At 50.2% G+C, this 19938-nt stretch overlaps 1 protein-coding gene across 6 annotated transcripts in view; it reads right to left on the reverse strand.

The window, feature by feature from the left end:
- Positions 1-1660: 1660 nt before the first annotated feature.
- The window catches only part of RNF220 (ring finger protein 220), a 234427-nt gene continuing 216149 nt past the window's right edge, over positions 1661-19938 (reverse strand). For all 6 annotated transcript variants that reach the window (XM_076340347.1, XM_076340344.1, XM_076340348.1 and 3 more), the window contains 3 exons: positions 15743-15851; positions 14514-14588; positions 1661-4845 (listed from right to left, as the gene is read on the reverse strand). In XM_076340347.1, coding sequence (XP_076196462.1) covers positions 4774-4845; positions 14514-14588; positions 15743-15851 — 256 coding nt within the window. In that variant the 3' untranslated portion in view covers positions 1661-4773. The remainder of the gene's footprint in view (positions 4846-14513; positions 14589-15742; positions 15852-19938) is intronic.

Consider the following 19938-nt stretch of genomic DNA (forward strand, 5'->3'; position numbering starts at 1 on the left):
GGCAGGGCTGGGGTGGACAGAGGGATGCACAGCACCCTTTGGTCACCCTCCCAAACCCATGGGGGCTGGGGGGGGGGGGGGGGGGGCAGAGCTTGGGCAGCCCCTGCCCTCCCCGGGTGATGAATGAGCTGACAATATGCTATTGATAAGGAATTAACCTTGAGCCCTTCTTGCTTCAGTGTCAATAGAGCAGGAGCCAAGTACACACGTTTGATTGGAAATCTGTGTTTGGCCTCTGTGCCCATCGACGTGCTGGAGAGACGAGAGGGGGATGTGAACCGCCCCGCTGCCCCCTCCCCAGCCGGGACCCCCTCCCCGGTGGGTCCCTCTCGACTCCCCCAGCCGCCTGCTGCTGGGATTGACCACGGGCACCCGGCTCTATGGAGCTGCCGTAGCCTCTGTGCTCCCCACCTGCCATGTGGGGGGCTGGGTACCAGGGACACCCCCCCCCCCCCCCCCCCGGTCCCTCAAAGGGCCTGTGCCCATCCTGCTCCGGCCTCCACTCCGAGCAGTTTGTTTAATTAAGTGTTTTGCCTAATGGGATTGCCTCATTTCCATAACAAACTGGCGGGCTGTCATTAGGTGGGCTCCCTCATTCATTACTGTTAATTAGATATGGATCCCCCCAGAAGGCGTCGCAGGGTGATGAACGAGGCCCCTGACACACGCTATTACACATTAGCATTTTCTCAATACGTCCGATACATCACAGCCCTCCACTTCCTAAAGATATTTTAAATAAAATATTAGCAGCCCGCTGCAGGGCGGGTGGAGGGGGAGGGAGGGAGGGTTCCTGCCCCTCACCCTGGCCTCAGGCCTCCTCTGGGATGAAAGCCGACTGGAGAGCGGATGAGATGCCCTGCTGCTCCCTGCCAGCCAAAAAAAGCGGCCAAATCCACCCCTTTCCCCATCCTTGCCACTGCAGATGGAAAGAGGTCCCCAACATCGCTGCTGCCCCCCCCCCCCCCCCCCCCATCAGACCGGGGACCACCCCCCCCAGCACCCCATCCCCAGGGGACGCAGCCATGGGGAGAGGTTAAACACCCCATCGACCCATCTGCAAAATGTTTGTAAACCAAAAGCATCGGCGCCAGCCCCATGCGGGGGGGGGGGGGGGGAACCCGACCTCCATCCCCCCCCCCCCCGCCTCCGCTCCGGCAGCCTCCTGGTCCTTGCTGTCGGGGGTAACCCTATACCGTGCCGGTGGCCCCTAATGCAGGACATATAGATCTGTTGGGGCTGGGCGCCTCCTGCCCCCAACTAATGCAGCCGACGAGACTTCATTATGGCGGGGGGGTGGGTGGGGGGGTGTCCCCTGAGGTGTGCCCTTCGCCCTGCCCTCCTGGCTGTATGTGGGGACGGGACGCAAGCTGGGGGACCCCATCCGTGGTGCGGCAGAGATGCATCAATGCAGGGGGATGCCAGGGCGGGACCCCCGCCAGCCCCAGGGGGGCTGGCGGGGGTCCCGCCCCGGCATCCCCCTGCATCTGTCCCTGCACCCCAAATAGGACCGGGGCTCCCCTTTGGGACACTACCCACATCCAGGGGCTGTGGCGTATGGGGGGTGTGTGTGTGTGTGTGTGTGTGTGTGTGTGTGTGTGTGTCTCCTCTGCTGCCTTTCGCCTGCAAAGGGAAACACAGAAAGGCGGGAAGCACCCGAGAAGATTTATACTTGTTTAATTAATGTCAAATGTAGTTTACAAACGGGAGTGACAAGTACCTCTTTGTATAATATACACCGACACACAATCATCGACACACCGGAATATCGCTTTGTGCAACTGGGATTCTTTGGGCAAAGATAGGTAACTCCGATATTTAATTTTTTTTTTTTTAAATCATTTAAACTCATTACAGAAGAGGGGAAGCAGCAGATGCGTGTTACAAACCGGGATGCCTCTCTCCCCAGCCTTCCCCCCTGCAGCCCCCCCTCTTGAAAACAGGGGATGGCTTTACAATTAAAAAAATAATAAACGAACAAACAAAAAACCCAAAACAAAGAACTGATGACTAGTTACATATGGTTTTGCACATATGTACATAGAACACACGGCTGGTCCGCAACACCCGCCAGAAAGCCTGGCTCTCTCCCAGGGTCTATTTCCAAGGAAGGGCTGGGGCGGGGGGTCCTGCCCTCTCCCCCTTCCCGGCTGCCTCTCAAACCCACCCACTGCACCCTCTCCAAATCCATCCCTGAGACCCCACTGCCGGCACCCAGGCATCGCAGCCCTGGCTGGGTGGCACTTGCAGCTGTGCCTCCCCCAAATTCTTCCCCCTTTACAAACCCAGACCCAAGTTCTGCGTGCCTACCCCTCCCCTGCCTGAGTGCTGCTGGCTGGAGGGTTACCCAGCAGTGACAGCCCACCGCTGCGGCCCCTTCCCCTGCCTGCAGCCTCCCTGGGGAGGCAGGACCCTTCCGAGGTGCCTTGGCTTCCTCTGGCCCCCAGGAGCTCTGCAGGGATGTGCCCCCGAGCAGGGGAGGCTGCAGCTCTCCCGTGTCAGAGGATACCACGCTGCTACGAGCTTGGAGACCTGGGAAACTCTCAATTAGGAATTGTTGCCTTTTGCCAAGATGCTTATAAAATACAGCTCCTTCAATTTGGGTTTTTTTTTTTTTTGGGTGCAGTGGGATCCTTCTGAAATCACTCAGGAGACGCCGACGACAGCAGCTGCTCACAGCAAAACAGCATCAAGCTCAGGGCAGAGAAGTGGTGATGGGACCGTCACCCCCAGGCATGCTGCCTCCCCAGCCCTTCCCTCTCCAGAAAGACCCCGGCAACCCAGCGGCACTGGGGCCCCAGCTCCAAACCCCTCATCCATTGCTGTTTCCAGACTGTCTTAAAATGCCCCAGTCACGTTGTGCTGCCAGGTGGGATCTGCTTGGAAAGACCCTGCGGGAGCAGGGGGAGATGAACTTCCCCATCTCCCAGTCTTCTGGCTTCGGGGAGCTGGCACCCCGCGACTGCCCGGGGAGCCGGGGCAGGGCTGCACGGCGTGGGGCTGGGAGAAGTCAGCACACGGGGCACGCGTTCACCTTGGGAAATGGATCAGTATCTGTTTCTTGGGTCCTGAAAATAAAAGAAAAAACAACAAAAAGACAGGCCAGATGGCAGCTTTGGTTAAGGCTGAGGATACGGGAGACAGGGACAAGCATGAGGGACTGCGTGGAAGAAGCTGGGGCTGCGGGGAACCTCCGGCTCTGGCCAGAAGCACCTCTGCTGGCCACAGCCTGCGGGCAAGCCCTGGGGGTGGCCGTGGGGACGAGACGCGGCTGGCTTGGCTCTCTGCCCTAGTGCCAAAACCTCTTTTCCAAAACGCAGGCTCCAGGAGTGGGAGCTGGGGGGAGCCGGAGCGCGGCAGGGCTGGCTCTGCAGGGCTTGCACGTCTCTGCCGGGCAGCGCCAGGGCCTGCTGCAGCCAGCACCGCCAGGGAACTGGCCGAGCCTCTCTGGGCAAAGCCACCAGCGGGGCCACCCCATCCCCTGCCGTCCCTCCCCATGCCCGCTTCCCCGCCGTCCTGCCTCGGCAGCGGGCACCGGGAGCAGCTCAGGCATCCTCGGCCAGCAAACGCTGCCTGGAGGGGAGGAAAGCAAAGCAAGGCAGGGGCAGGGGCAGGGGCAGGGGCTACGGCCTTGGAGGAGGCACGAGGGGGTCAGCCGGACCCTCGAGCAGGGGCTCCCGGCCGGGGGAGAGGGCAGCGCTCTGGCAGGCTGCCTCCCTCCAGCTCCGCACTGTTTGCCCCTTCCCCAGCGAAGGGGGCTGAGCCAGATCCCCCCGCCCTGCCCGGTCCCTCCGTGAGGAGTTAAAAAGCCGTGTCTTTCCGGGGATAACGACTCTATTATAAATAGCCCCATTAGCTACAACTAATGACAAAAATCCACCTCCTCTACTCCCCATAAGTTCTGTAAGTTATGGGCAATGCTACAGCCATTACTAAAAGCTGTTAACTTCATATCTGAATGAGGAAATATACACCACAGAACATTAAACCATTTATATTATATATATGTATATATATACTTTTTTTAAACTAATGACTTTAATGCCAAAACTTTGCTGAACCAAGAAAAATATGGGTTTAATGTTCTCTGCTCATTTTTTTTTTCTTCTTTAAAAAAAATACAACCCAAAAAAAAGAAAGGGAAACTTATTAGTATGTAATGTTTGAGTCTATCCCATTTATACACAACATTGTAAACATATATAATCTATATTACATGTGCTTCATTTCTGCCTGGGTGTGTTTTTTTTTCTTTAAACCTTTTTTTATCACTAGAACACCACAAAAAACCAAAACAGAACCAAACCAAAAACCAAACCAAAACAAATAAAAACAAAACAAAAAACTGAACAAAGAACACAAGTTACAGGTTATTTAACATCTTTCTGTCAAGGGTCCCTTCCCCAGTCTCCTGGGGGCAGAGTGGTCAACAACACAGTCCAAAGGAGGGCTCATGAGCCATCCGCGATGCAAAGCCAGCGCCAGGGAATGGGTGGATGGGAAATACTGGTTTTAAAAAAGGGGGCTTCACAACAAAGGGTTTGGTTTTGCCCGCTGCAGATGCTGAAGGAGGTCTCAACATGCGGGACCTGGGAGCCGAGGCTCCCCACTGCTCCTGTATCCTCGAGTCCGTGTCTGGAGTCTCTGTTGTTTTTTTTTTGTTGTTTTTTTGTTTTAATTTTAAAACGTCTTTTTTTTGTTGCTGTCGTTCTTCTCCCCCTTGGTGTGATGAGCTGAGCCGAGCAGCTGGGTCCTGCTCTCCCGCTGGGTCCTTCATAAGTAGATGCGCCGAAGGTCTCCAGGAGACGTGATGGTGTTACACTGGGGACAGAGCTTCTTGGCACCCTGCAACCGGCAGACGAGATGAACAGCATGAGAGGGTGAAGGAGGACAACCCGCATGACTCTGCTCTCGGCCTGGGATCTCAGGGCCAGCACAGGAGCAGGGGGAGCAAGGCCACCCCCCTTCCCCAGACAGGGCCGTGCCCTCCCAACAGCGGGCACAAGCTGTGAGAAGGGGGAGCCCCGACGCCTTCCTTGCCTGCCCTGCAAGACCCTCGCCCACTCCAGTCCCTGGCATGAGGCGGCTGGGCAGGCAGGAGCTCTGTAGGAGCCTGAAACCCAGAGCCAGGACACATCACCAAACTCAGCAGCTCCGGGGAGAGGAGTCTCTGCAGACAGATTGGCCTGAGCCCCCCGTCCCACTGCACCGTTGTCGCTAGCTGCCAGGCAGATCTGCTTCTTCCTGCTTCCCTTGCTCACCTGCAGCCCCTGATGAGCCAGTTCAGGTCACCGAGCAGGCAGAGGACCAACCCAGCCAGAACAAGCGCAATTTTCAGCTGGTTCATGGTGGGGTTGGAGCATCCCTTTCAGGGCAGCATGCTGGGGGACTGCCTCGGCCATCCTGCGAAAGCCCCAGAGCTGCTGGCATGAAGGAAACCCCCGTCCTGTCCTCCCCCAGCTCGCAGAGATGCTGCGGTGATGAGTCTGTTCTGCCAAGGTGACCTGAAACCGGTAAACTGTGAACTGGGGAGAGGTAATGGGCGGCCGACATGAACACTACATGAAATAAAACAAGGGCTGATGTGCCATCTGTCACTGAGCCTGACAGCAAGAGGGTGTTAATAAGCCTCAGAATCGGGGTCAACCTAAGCCGGTCATCATTAGATTGGCAGATGTGACAGACAGTTGATGGGAAAAATGACAAAAAAAGATGGCTCTGCTGCGAGGCAGCCTCCCATCTACAGCAGCAGCAGTGCAGGAAATTGGGATGCCCTGGCTTTCAACACCGACCGCAGCCTCAACACGACCTCTCGCTGCACAGAACTGAGCACAGGCTCTGTCCGAGCACCTCGAGTTTTGCTCGCTGCTGTCAGACAGGCCCTTCCAGCAGCTAACACCCAGCGCTCGCCATGACAAGCGAGCTGACAGGGATGCAACATGCTGTGTGAGAGCCTGCCGGCTTGCACAGGGCTTGCTGGCAGAACTGAAGCCATTCGGTTCAGCGATGCTGCTGCTCTCCCTTAGCAGGGCTTGTTTCAGTACCTGCAGCACTGAGTGCGGCAGCTTGCAAGAGGTGGACTGAGTAGCAGGGCAGGACCGTGACCTGCCACACTGCTTTGGTACTGCTACCTGCATTTGGGGACACCTCTAGCAGAGGAGCTGGCACTGCTGCTTATGAAAGGCAAGCGTCCTTAGAAAAGGTCCTTTCTGCTCTGGGACAACACCTGCAGAGAGAGGGACAGGGGCTTTCTCCCCTGGAAGCTCCCCGGACTAAGAGGAATCTGGAGGAGAGAGTCCCAGGTACAGAAAATTTACACAGGTGCAAGTAATTCACAGGGATGTCACTCCAAAGAGGTGCAAGTGATGTTTGCTCTGTGGTCTTGAGTACTATCGAAACGTCCCCGCAGACCAGCCTTGAAACAGCCCCCTCCCTGCTCCCAGTGCACATTATTCCTGGCAGACATGGACTTTGCACGTTTGCTGTTCTCCGAGCTTCGGACTTCTGAGTAATTAGGTTCCCATTTCATACCCCTTGCTGCTAGCAGCTGAGCCGCTGCCCCGATGCACGTAGGAACCATGGGCACCTGCACCTGAGATCTAAAACAGCCACACACAAAGTGCAGTTGAACTAGAGATGAATGAAACACATAATGGACACCCAAGACACTTTGGACATCACTCTCAGGGTGAGTGACAGACTGGCAGTGGGACAGACCACTGGTGGTCTGCATGGTGCATCTGGTTCTGGTGCTGATGCCTGTGGGCACATCCTTCTAGCAGCCCAGGACCTATCTTATCCCACTCTAACTACTGTACCTGTTTAGATTTTCAGCTTTTTGGGGCAGGGACCATCTCACTCTGCCCGTGCAACGCATCGGGCAGCCCCATGCACTGGTCTTCACGGAGTGGACTTGGCATGCTGGATTCTGGGAAGCGCAAGCACAAACCACAACTGGAAGGAAAGGCTTAAAACCCTGACAAAATCAAAGACTGACTGCACTGGACTTTAACAGAGCCTGTTTATATAACACGCCTCTTCGCTTGTGCTCAAGACCAGAGCTTTGGGTCTCCAGCATCAGAAAAGGGCAAGCTCTAACCCTGCATGTCCCAGTAAAAACTTCCTGCAGCAGCTACAACAGGTAGGAGAGAAAAATCTAAACATCTGCCCCTTCTGCCACCTTTAAAGCTATTGTGGGCCAGGCTACACAGCAGCACTGCCAAGGAGGGGCTCGCTAATCTGGATGCAAATGCCACGAAACAGCCTGTTTCAGTCGAGTCCCCGCTCAGGCCTGCGTCGCCATGCAGCTCCTCGGTCCTCAGAGGCTCCTGTTGCATCTGGTTGGCCTCTTGGCATCGTCTTTGTAGCTGCAGGGTCCCAGGGGAAGTGGCAGGGAGGTGCTGAGGAATTAATTCACAGCATGTTGTCAAAGGGGCAGCAGTTGGCAGCTGCCCGTTCGAGCTTTCCTGTGTGCCCTGACAAGCGGAGGTAAGTGTGCATGGGGACTGTAAGGCATTCCAGATGTGACTACTGCACACACCTGTGTCCATCCTCTCCTTCCCAAGACAGGCACAGCTTATTGGCAAGAGCAAAGCATCCAACCAAGTAGCTGGAGCTTCTGCCTCTCTGGACAACACACCAGGGAGAGGTCACCTTCAGGACCAGTTCCCTGATCCATCAAAGGCCTCAGCCTGCCTTCAGTCTGGGGCAAAGGATGACGGAAAGTGGTTGCTGCCACTTAAAACCATGCCCCCCTATTCTTCAGTGCTCCTGTGCAAAGCTGAAGAGCACTTTAGCAGTTATTTTCCTTTAGCTCTGCTGAAGTTGGAGATGTTTGGCTGTAGGTGGTGGGGAGGAGCACTGAACCCCCTTGAGTTCATTTTTGCTAAAAGCAAATCTCAGCTGCTGCCATCTCGCTGTCTCGCATCTCATGCTCCGTTCTGGGATTTGGAGGTGGACTGAGACAGCTGCAGGCAGATGTGTGTGACCCATAGCAACCTTGCTAACACAGGCTAGACAGCTCAATGTGGGTAATTTCGGAAGGACAGATTCCTGAAAATCCACCCTGCCCAGGTCTTTCCAAAGGCTAAGCAGGTGCTTGCTGTAAGCACAAGTCCTCTGCACTCAGCCCACAGGATGGCAGAACAAGCCTGATTAAACCGACGGCAGCTTTACTCCTCTCTTCCGTGGCAAAGCAAGGTCAGGTATGTAATTCCTTCACAACACAGGGAAAGGGAAGATGGGTGGATTTATCCTGCCAGACCCCAGGATCTCTGTCCCGGAGATCTGCTTTCTGCACCACATGCTGATGGCTTTAGGGGGATCCACTCTCCCCACCTAAGGCTGAGAGCTGCACATGGGCAGCCAGGGCCAAGTTTTTGACCACGCCAGAAGGCAGAACCCAACCACATGTAGCTTGACCCATTTTCTGCAAAAGCTACATGATCGCAGATTGATTTAGGGCAGTGGTGGATGTTGTTTCACCTGCACGTGGGAACGGCAGCTCATCTTGAGCTCTGAAGCCCGGGTACATTGGAGGGAACAACGGCATCCTAGAGAGCTTCAGCAGTCTGGCCTGAACGCTGCGCAGGCTGACTGCACATGGCATGCCGGGCCCAGGTCTCTGGGTCTCCCTAGTACTTATGCTTGGTATTAAACAGTTCAAGCAAAAATAATGACTTTGGACCCTTGGGGAAGCCTTTTTCTTTTTTCTTTTTTAAATAAAGCTGTCATCCTCTGCACACATAAGCATGTGTGTTAAATTCAGAACTAAGTCCTGATTTTTTCTTTCTAGATTGAAATTGCTCAGAACCTTGTTCCTTACATCTGACTTTTTGGTGTAGGTGTACAGCATTTATTGGCACTAGCATTTAAGCTCTCCTCTCTTGTAGAGAGGCACATAAGCTTGTACACACACACACGCTGGCACAGGCACAATGAAAAAGCGTTTGCTCCCCCACTGCTCACCTGCCAGCTGGGGTTACTAAACTTTTCCCTTGAAATAAAAATGCTGTGAAATAATAAGTCCCACCTGTCGGCCATTTCTTTCTTTCTTTTTTTTCCAGGTCCTTCTGCTCCTTTCATCATAGCTTCATGGAAAAGCCTTGATGTGTTATAGCTGCGTGTGCTAGAGTAAAGGCCACCTCAGCTTTTCCATTATAAACCCCAGTTTTGAGGGGTTTATAAAACTCTGCTGCAAGAAGTTTGCTCCAGGGCTGTTACAAAGCAAAGAAAAGGGGCTGGAACCAGGATGGAGTTTATTTTTTCTCCTCCTTTCTTAATTAAAATTTGGCAAGTGATTGATCCACAATACAGGCTAATCACTTGGGGTAGTAGTTTGAAAAATACATTAACGAGAGCTGAGATGTTGAGAAGTCGTTAGGGCTCACATGGAGCCAGGAAGGATTGGAGTATTTTGTCTTAAAGTTGCCTCTTAAAAAAAAAAAGGCATGACGTCTGCTATAAATTGGCTAAAGCAAGAAAACTCAAAAGGAAGGATTTAGGCACTTCCTGCTGTCCTGTGGGTCTAAAAATGGGCAATTTCCAAGCAGAATATGCTACCAGGCACAGAGAATAGAGACACACGGACAGAGCAACTTCGCCTACACAGTGCCACTGTCAAACCTGGGCTCAAAGCTCGCCTATTTTATAGGAAGGAAAACCAAGGCAGAGAGATGACAGAAGGGACCCAAAGCAAGAGCCAGCTTCTGCCAGAAGAGGAATCGAACTCCAAGATCCAATTCTCAACCAAGGCGACAGCCCCCTCTCCCCACGCCTGCACACGAAGTGGCAGCTTCTCCTCTGCAAATGCTAATTCCCAGAGAAGCAGCCGTTCACCACCGCCGTTGTCAGGTATTATGGTTAAAGCAATCAGGAGAGCAACCTTTTTCACAGAGCCTCCTCAAAGGGTGGAGCTCACCCCCACAGGCTGTTGGGAGGCCAAAACTGAAATATGTTAATAAATAACCGGGCAACCTCATGGCAGATAGGAACATCATGAAGGATCAAGCGCAGCATCCTCCATGCAGCTGCTGACTCAGGAGGTCCCTATGTTGCTGGAAGCACTAAGGAAATCACCCAGAAGGATTGCTCTGTATCTGCGCTGTTTCTTACAAAAATACTCCAGCCCGCATGGGATATACGGTATTACAGCCTAGAAAAAGCGACAAGGCTAAGAACGTAGTAGTGTAACCTACCAAAGATATAAATGTGTCAACTGCAGAGCATACATATCTATTGATGGATCCCCTGGAAGCATATTCTGTGATGAAGAAGGCTTTTTAGAAGTAATTTTTTCCTGCTCTTGCAGTTGTCATTTTCAAATAAGCACAAGACAGGCAAGTACAAGCCTGGGGTCAGCAAATACACATAGGAAATGCCGGACCTGGCTGTGCAGGCAATGGGGGAAACTCAGCAAACCGCACCTGCTCAAATAAACCTGCCCTCTTTCAGCCCCTGCATGCCTGCACCCACCAACAGCTCCATCACCGGCAAACAACAGCCTGACTTAGCTTTTAACTCCATTTACTTCGTAAGGAAGGATACCAGGGTTTGGGAGATCACAGAACCACAGCTCAGAGGGACATCAAGAACTCCCCGACCCATTCCCCCAGCAAGATCTCCTCAACCTGAATTACTGCTGACGGACATGCATCAAACCTGTTCTCACAAACCTCCAAGGATGGAGGCTCCAAACCTCCCCAGCAAAGCACTGCAGCAGATTGCCAACCTTTATTGTCAGAGCACACTTCCCAGGAGAAGGAAAATACAAATCTCACCCACTAGTAGCTGTAGGGTCCATCTCGGTTAACGGGGAAGGATAGAGAAGGGGCAGACAAACCTCTTCCAGAGGGAGATTCATCCCCCATCACCCAGTGACTCAGGGCTGCAGTCCAACAACCAGTTGAGGACAGACACCTGCCGCGAGGACGGTTGAATTTCAGGGAAATGAACCCCACCTCCTGCTGCCCAGGCTAAGCCTCCCTCCTGCAACACCATTTCCCCTCCTGCCTTTGAAGAACCTGCACCTGTTTTCAGGGGTTTCCAAAAGGGATCACAGGGAAGTCACTCCAGGCTAGCATCCCAGTTTCTGCATAACTTGAAGATATCAACTAGCTCCCTGCATGCAGGATGGCTGAATGAAAAATGTCACTGTGTTGAGTGCCCCAGACAACCAGCAAGTAGGGAGTAGCAAGCTCATTGGTGTGGTTTGACACAGCAATGGAAAACCAGCAGACAAACCCAGCTGACAAAACAGCTAATACGATTTCCTGGGAAACGAGGCACAATCACGTGGCATCAAGCAACATGTTCTTGTACCCCTCTCCCTGTCTCCATTCCTGTTGTGCCTACAACCACAGAGCTGCCCACAGCGTATGCAGCATACAGCACAACTTTAGCCTGTGGTCTGCCACAGCCCTCAGGCAGACTGGTTCTGCTCACAGAGCAAGTGGAAGGACAGAAAATCATTCAGTCATCATGTCCTGACGCTGAGTGAAGGGATGGTTCCTCCCTTTCTCCATGGCCACCCTGAGGAGGACCGTCTAACCAAGCAGCTTCTATTGGCACTGAGGTGCTGGCTAACTCGGCAAGCACCACGATCTTGGTTCTCTTAAGCCATCTCCAGGGTCCCTTTCTGTGACCCCAGCCTTTCCTTCACGTTAATCCAACACAGCAACAGGAGACAGAGATGGAGTCTGCTCTGGTGGATGTTTCATCCCCAGAACTTGGAGCCGGTTTGATGCATTGAGCTCTAGTATAACGGTACCTAAGCTAGAGAGCCCAGCAGCCATTTGTAGAGTTGGTGGTTAAAAATGTCTCCCCCCTCCCTTAGCAACAGAACAGTTATAATTTGGAATTGGACATCAAGAGCCAAAAGTCCAAAAATTGTATTTTCAGAAAGCCTAAGTGTTTTAAATCCAATCTTCATCAGCGCCCTAGACACCATGGAAGTCAGAGGACACTAGAGACGCTCAGATCATTGTAGCATCGTATCTTAGAAAACATTTAAACCTTAAACCTTTTAAAAACCACTTCGCCTCCTCTGGTCCATAGACAGATGTAAGCACCAAATTTCACCCCATCTTCAATACCCTGCAGAGGTTTAGAAGTGCTCCCAGGCACTCTGAGCCTTCAGTTCCAAGGCCTTGTTCAATACATGGTCCTCCCTCTCTCTCTCACAAACATGCTCACACTCTAATTTAATATTAGATCTTGGCTGGGCATATAAACCACAGGCGCACAGGAGAAAGGGGACTTTTCACCAGCAGGGATGGCAGATCTCCAGAATGTTCAAAAGGGGCCGGAAGCCCGACACAACCCGCCCGCCCCAACTCCTATTAACTCCAACAAATTGTTTATTGCACAACAGAAGAAAAATGTTGCCCCTCTCCCCCAGCCAAGTCTTTCCATGTGTGCTGCACGCGTAGGCTCCCTCCTCCTGCCCCTGCTGGGGAGCCAGCTTTATACCCAGGGAAAGGTAACAGCAGCGATTATTACACACACTATCCCACAGCTCCTCGCTTGTTAAAAAAAACAAGAGTCTCTTTTGTGCCCGAAATAAAAGGAGATACCTTAATTAGAACAATGCAGGTTGGTGAGCATTAAACACTGAGCCCAGCTGCTGTATGCCATTAAATTCATAAAAAAGGAGGGGGGAAGGAGGGCAGTCTTAACGAGATTACACACATTGACTTTGATCAAGACACAAAAGCACCAAGGCGTTCCAGGGTTTTTATTGCTGTCTTCGGGCTACATTTTAATGGTTACATTAGAAACATGCGAACACAGGCTGGGAGATTTTTTTGAGACGGGAGAGGGAGTGCAAGCATGCCTTGTGAAAAGGCCTGGTTTAATAAATTGGGGGCTGCAGGGAGAGGCTAGGGCTGGGGAACACATGAGTAGCCACTTATTAATTGCTTCCCCTATGCAAGTGCCAAGTCCTAATACGATGTCTTGCTGGACTATTCCCATCCCGCCTGCTTGGTCAGCAGAAGAGCCATGTGCGGATAGCACACAGCCAGCTTGATCCTCACGGATATCTAGAGGGGAGATGGCTCCCCCTCTGCAAGGGTAAATGTTATCCCCTGAGCACCTGGAGTGGGACTTCCCAGTCCTTATGAGCAGCTGTGACCACTGCACATGAAACAAAGGGGCCAGACTGAAGTTGAACTAAGTTGCTGCTGAGCCTAAGAACAGCCTGAAATCGGAGCTACAGATTTAGAAGATGACTTGAGGCTTCTGGGAAGAGGGGAGGACAAAGACTTCAGAGTAAAGAAAATGAAAAAGAAATTAGTGTTTTATCCTCCGCTTGTCACACCGCTGAAGGACAACATTACTCTTCACTTAGCAAAGGTGGCAGAGCACACATTCATCCAAACATCTCACAGCTACGTACCCACATATGTGTCTTTTATAACATGCTGCTAAAATGTTTACAAAAGCTTGTATAATCTAAATAGTGACGGGGTGTAGCTGAAGAGCTATAAAATACAGCCCAAGGGATAGCCAAGTTATTGAGTTGCTATTAGTACTTCAAGCCCACAGGCACTTCACCGTCCTGGTAACTTTTCTTGGACAAGACTTTTAAAAGGCAGGATTTAAAGGAGCATGATCGGCTTAATCGTAATTCCAAGCGCACAACGTGCTCTATAAAGTAGATTTTGTAATGCCTTACAGGAACAGTTTTTAGGAGTGGCATTCCCTTACATTTTTTGCAACCCAACACCGTATCATCTTGCTGGCAAGAGAACTAGAAAGCACAACTGACTATTTTCCACTCCCCAACCTGAATAAAATGAAAGCTTGAAAATCAGCTGCACAGGGGAAATGAAAGGCTGATTATAAAGCCCACAGTTTTAACAAAGGAAAGGAAAACACTTTATTTAATAACACCTTGAATTTTAACCTGATGTCCTTTAATACGTATATAAATTACTACTGCATTGGGTCACCTATTCAATGTTCAAGGTAGTCCCCAATCTTCCAAACAGAATGGCATATGCTTGAAAACTGCACAGTGCTATTTCAAATAATCTGAAAAATACAGATTCAAATTCATAAAAGCTCCCTTCCATATCATCTCTCCTGAAGATGATTCCCTTTGCTTCAGGGGAATATTAGGTTTCTCAGAAGCTACCCATTCCGCGAATCTCAGTGGATTTGGCCTCCACTCTCACAGCTTTACCTCTCTGCATGGATGCCCCACAGGAAATTACTGTAAGGCAAGGTTGTCCCCGGCACAGAGCTCTTACATGAGCAATGGCTGTCCCCACAGCAGCAGAGGAGCAAGCAAGGGGCAGGACTGCACTTTGGTCACGACGACTCAAACGAAAGTCACTCAAGTCAAAGCTAGAGTGGGGTGTTAAACAGCAAGGCTTGGGAAGTCTGCAGGCACAGCACTCACATTGTTTAAAATAAAGCAAAAAGCACCTTTCCCGTGGTGATTTAAATAAAGTATCCCAGAAGAGAGGAAAAAGCCTATAACTCAACAAGAAAGTAACCAAGAGCCTCACCAGAGTCCGCAGCCAGCATTCTTCACAGTGCACATGCCAGCACTGAATCGAAGTCAGGGGCATTGTGTAGGAGTCCTGAGGAGAAGAAGCAAACAGGTTATTTCCACAGTAGGGATCTACTGATTCTTCACTCCCAAACCCATCACAACACCTTTCTTTGTGGGTAACATTGCCTTGTATTTTGTATTTAAAAAAAAAAAAAAAAAAAGCTTGTGTAATATATAAGTTTGTATTTTTGTAATGTTTGTGTAGTAGAGGCAGAAAGTCTCCCGCAGTCCATTTTTCTGGCTTCCCAGAACTCCTGTTGGAAGCCCATAATCCACTCAAGTGGTGACCTGGCTCAGCAGTTATCGCAAGAGTATCTGAAGTTGCTGTAGCCACCTTCCATTATTCCCATCAGAAAGGTCACCAGATCATACAAAAACCAGTGACAGGGAAAGATTAACCCTTATCACAACTCTTAGCTCTGCAGGAACAGCTTAACTACATCCCAAGAATGCTGCTGCTATTTCAGCAGATGCGCCTTCTCTTGAGTATTTTCTATCATTGCTAATAAACCTCTGGAAATCAGCAGCAAGCTGTCGTCCCTTCTGTGGGATGAGAGACGGGGACTGCACCCCCATACCTACAAGTCGTGAGCTGGGAGAGAGAGCACCATGAATCAAGCTGAAGTTGCAGAGGGAGCCCTTCGCCAAGCAGAATTTTCTCCCACTATCATCAGACTAAAAACCTAAGAGGATATGCAAAGCTTTGCAGGCTCAGACCATCAGAGGGAGCTGCTGCCCTTCTTTAAGAAGGCCACAGCATCACCACAGAGCAAGCAGGACATCGACAACTTTTAAATGCTCAGGCAACATTCCTGTTTCCAAATAATCCAGTGGGTCTCAGATCACAGATTCTGCTCTCTCCTATGTATGTAAATCTGCACAAGCAGAAAGAAGATGCTGGTATCGGCGAGTTTTCTACAGGAAGGCTGAAAGTCTTCCGAAGTTGGGGCTTTCTTGCCCTGGATACAGATGGACAGCTACAAATACCAGTGGAACAATGTAATGCATACAGAAATTTCAATTGCTAAAAAGACCAAGCACCTTCATTTGGAAGGCTAATCGGTGTATAGGGACAAAGATGAGTTCCCCCACTCCACCGGAAAAAGGACAGAAACTTCTCCCCTCCTCGGCAAAGATACCAAGACATTTCTGATTCATTACCACAAGTGGAGTGCTACTCACCATGCAAATGAGACATTTATAGCGGTCCCCACGGGAAAGCTGCCTTTCTAACTCACGGACACGAGCCTTTAACGCTTCAAATGTTGTCACTGCAGAGTCTTCTGTAATTCTGCAAAAGATGATGGAGAGTGAGCATCACTGAGCACACAAGATTGTTAAAAGTTTTGCGGAAAAACGATCCCACAACAGGTACCGCAGAGGAAATGGCAACATTCGAACTAATACATCTAACTTGGGGTGAAGAAGAATTCCTGAAAAGCCCAGTGTGAATTCTTTCAGGTGTCCTACTAAACACTTCCGAACACATCAGGACAGAACACAACGGGGCTGGGGTTGCCAACTTCATACAGAGCAAGTTTCCACAAGACACAGACATTTAAAGAACAGATTTTTTTGTTTGTTTGTTTTTTGTTTTCTGCCTCTTTTCTTGTCTCCCTTAAGAGACTCCTCAGGACCAAATGCTATGGACAAAGTTCTGTATATTGCTCTAAAGCTGGTGAGATAACTTTCTGTGGGCAACAGGAGCTGCTCTTCCTCTTAGAGAATGGAGGTTTTGCTGGCTGTCAACCTTGAAACACAAAATCAGCTCATTACACGGGATCAACACAATGCTTTTGTATTAAAGAAACACCTAGCTTTTTGGGTTCTAATACTGAAAAAAAGGAGAAACCAAAAGCAATGGACACTGTGCCAACAAGGTGGCTATAAAAGCAGCTTTACAATCTCTGCTTTCCCATTTCCTAGGGTCATTTTTGATGGGCAGCATTATCTTTTTTGTCACAGAGGTGCTGTGCTGAGGGCAGGCAAGTGTATTTTCATGGTTCTGCGAGGCTGGTGAAAAGCAACTTGCCAACCTAAAAGCAAGGGCAGACAGCAATGCTTAGCAAATGAGATGCGGGGAACATTATAGACAAGGATGTGTCCCTCCAGCATGCTGCAAAATCCGATTTCTACACAGTGCAGATATAGGGAGGGGCCCTCAAGCATTCCCCAGAAAAAGTTTAGAGTATTGCATTGACATTAAGACTTTCACTCTTGCGAAAAAACAAAACAAACCAGCAATTTTCATGTACGCCAGTGAATTTCAGGCCTGTCCAAGCAGACACCAGCTCAGAAGAACCTGAAGAGTACCTCACCACCAAAAGCTGCATCAATCACAACATAACCCACAGTGGCACCTATGTGTTCTACCTTTTTAGAGGATGATTCATCAACAGGTGGCTAAAACATGGGTCTAGTGGAATTACTACAACCAATAAAGTGAGCTGCAATCTCAGCACTCCCGCTGCACGCACACACTCGCTCCTTTGTTCGTTAGTCACTTGCCGCCGGCACGCAGGGAGGGATCTGAGGTATCTCCCACGAGGTGATTCTGCTGGCTTTTCCCAAGGCTCTGGAAACAGAGCTAGTCGAAAAAATCTTGAGTGATTTTTCTAATTATGACACTTCAGAAAAAACCTGGAGCTGCAGGAGTGCACATGGTTAAGTACCAGTGTTATAAAGCTCCTCCAGCTTCACTCCTACCTTTGTACAGATCAGACACTCTGCACGAGCTAACCGAGGAGAGACCTTCATCAGAAGGAGATTCATTGCAAATGACAGTTGCTAGGAAATGGTAACAATTTTAAAACTGCAAAAAAGGCAAAGAAATACACATCCCGTGATAGCCTAGTGGGTGAGGACTGCCTGGGGACAGACACACTGTGGATTCAAGTCTTGGTATCAATAAATATTCTTTGGAGCAAAATTAAAGAGCTTCAGTAGGACTCAGCGCTCCCCGCTGTGAAACACCCACTTGCTCCTACTCATTGGTATAAATTATTATCATCTCCCAGTTTGGGTTCTCACCCTCAAGGAAGAATTGTTAGTGTTTTCAAAGAAAGTCTAGAAAGGTGTCAGTTTTGCCCAAGGAAGAAACAGAATTATTTATTTATAGCTTGAAGATTATTGTCGGATGAGAAAATTGTTTCCCTTCCAGCCTGGCCCATCAACAAGCTGACGCTGGATGAAGGCTGCAGTTGAATTTGACTTTCTGGAATCCATTTCTCCTTCCTGCATGCATAAGGGCACTGGAGTTTTCAAAGGCAGTGAGTGTGGCTCCTGCCCAAAGTGAGTGGCAAGCAGAACCTCAACCCTTGCTAAATTCTCCTATTACTATCCCTGGAGCTATCTGTCCTCCTCTGAAGGGCAGGCGACTCAGCAAGGAAAGGGAAAAGTGGAATCCTTGAGCAGATCCAAGCAAAGGCCAATTCATCCCCAGTCCCAGCCCAATAACAGTCAAAGCTTGAAAAGGAAAAATTTGCCTCTGCAACAACTAGAGGAGATAGAAAATGGCTTGTTTATAGAAGTCTAAATGGCTGACCCCCATCGGCCAATTTCGGAAAGTCTCTGAGATAATCGCACCTGTCCAGTAATAAACAAATGAATCAGAAAAGGAGGCTGAATAGAGGTATAAGCAATAATGCTCAGAGGCTGCCTGATACAATGGCCAATCAATAGGAGGGCTGTAGATCAGGGTGCTAGTTAGCTGGAAAATTACCGCACCGCTGCGTGCGTCACGCTGTAGGGATCCTGGACAATCAATGTGGGAGGTATTGATTTAGTTATTATCACTTCATACGCTCCAGACATTGTTAAATATACATTTATTAACAAGACTGGGGTGCATTGGTAAGAGAGGGAGCTTTAGCCACTGCAGTATCTCCCAGCGCTGATCAAAGCTCAGCTGTGACAGACTTTAAACTCCATGTTCTCCCTGCCAAGCGTGCTCTCAGGACAAATCCTGACGCACAGCATAGTGCTGAAGACGCAGCTCCTGTCTCACAAGAGAGAGATTTTGGCCACAAGTGAGTTTTTTGCACTTGAGATTTCAGGAAAGCCTCCTGGAGCAGCAGCAACCAGGGACGTGGTGGCCAAGGGTCAACCCAAAGTGAGCGATAATTGCATGGTTGCTTCCGAAAAGCCAGAGGAAATGAGGTCAAGGGAAATAGGGAGAACATTAGTAAATAAAGGAAACTGGAACTACCTCCAGGGATGGAATAAAGACAAGAGTCACTTCCCATGTGTCTGGCTCCCGTGGTGGCCAGCACACTTGGGACACATGCCATTCCATTTAGTGACATTTTACCGTCAACCTGCTGCTTGTATCCTAAAGATAAGCATCGCTTAGGAGCAACTCTTCCTGCAGCAGCAATCTCGGGAACTCCCTCAGGCTTCCCTCTTGCATGCACACCTCGTGTGCGCTTGCCCAGACACAGCTGGGAGCAGCCTGTGCAGTATTTTTACACGGTAACGCCGGGGTGGAGCGGAGGTCAGAAAGCCAAGCTCCACAGACGGGGTAAGGCTGTGTACAAGTTACGCTGCCAAGGGAGGCAGAGGGAATTACAGGGAAGGAGGAATTGGCTTCCACAGCCCTGCTCTCCCCGCTTTGCCTTGACCTCATGCTGGATGTGGAAGGACTCTTAACAATTTTGCACCTCAGCGCTCTGATTTTACATGTTTGGATATCACGTCATTTATCAGCTTCCAGAGAGATCTGCTGAGCACAACTACTGCCAAGAGCAACGCCTTGAGCCCCAGCGCTGGTGCTTCTCCAACCACACAGGTGTGAGCAGCCTCACTGATACCTGCATTGTCCTCCCTGGCTGAGAACGTATCAAGAGGGCACATCCATGCTCTACTCACTGTGGACCTACATCACCACAAACAGGGGAGCCTGAGCAAGAACATTTATACAAGAACAAAAACATGAAGGGAAGGCTCCTCGTGGAGGAAGCTTGGTCCTGCACTTCTCTCTGGACTTTGTGGATGACTCTTCAACAACTTGGCAGTCACAGTTGAGGATGCTGGGTACCAGGGAGCAAGTCTATGAGACCTGGCAGACAGCACATGATAGTTTTCAGTCTTTGTGCCCAATGCATGTTTTTCTACTGTTCATAGCATTTTCCCCTCAGCACTAAAAATAAGAACCAACTTTCTTCCTTTGAGCAAATCCTTGCTTTGTTCAGGTAAAAGGCCAGCAGAAGGACATAAAAATACCATGTAAAAGGAAAAAGGACCTATCTGTAGCTTTGAGCTGTTACTCAGCAATCACCTCCTGGGAAATCTCCCCTGGGAATTGGCTGCCCCCCCCCCCCCCCCCCCCCCTTGCAAAAAAACTTTAACCCAAACGCTGGTTATTTGTCAAGCATTAGCAT

The sequence above is a fragment of the Aptenodytes patagonicus genome, chromosome 5, assembly GCF_965638725.1.
Source record: "Aptenodytes patagonicus chromosome 5, bAptPat1.pri.cur, whole genome shotgun sequence".
Classification (NCBI taxonomy): Eukaryota; Metazoa; Chordata; class Aves; order Sphenisciformes; family Spheniscidae; genus Aptenodytes; species Aptenodytes patagonicus.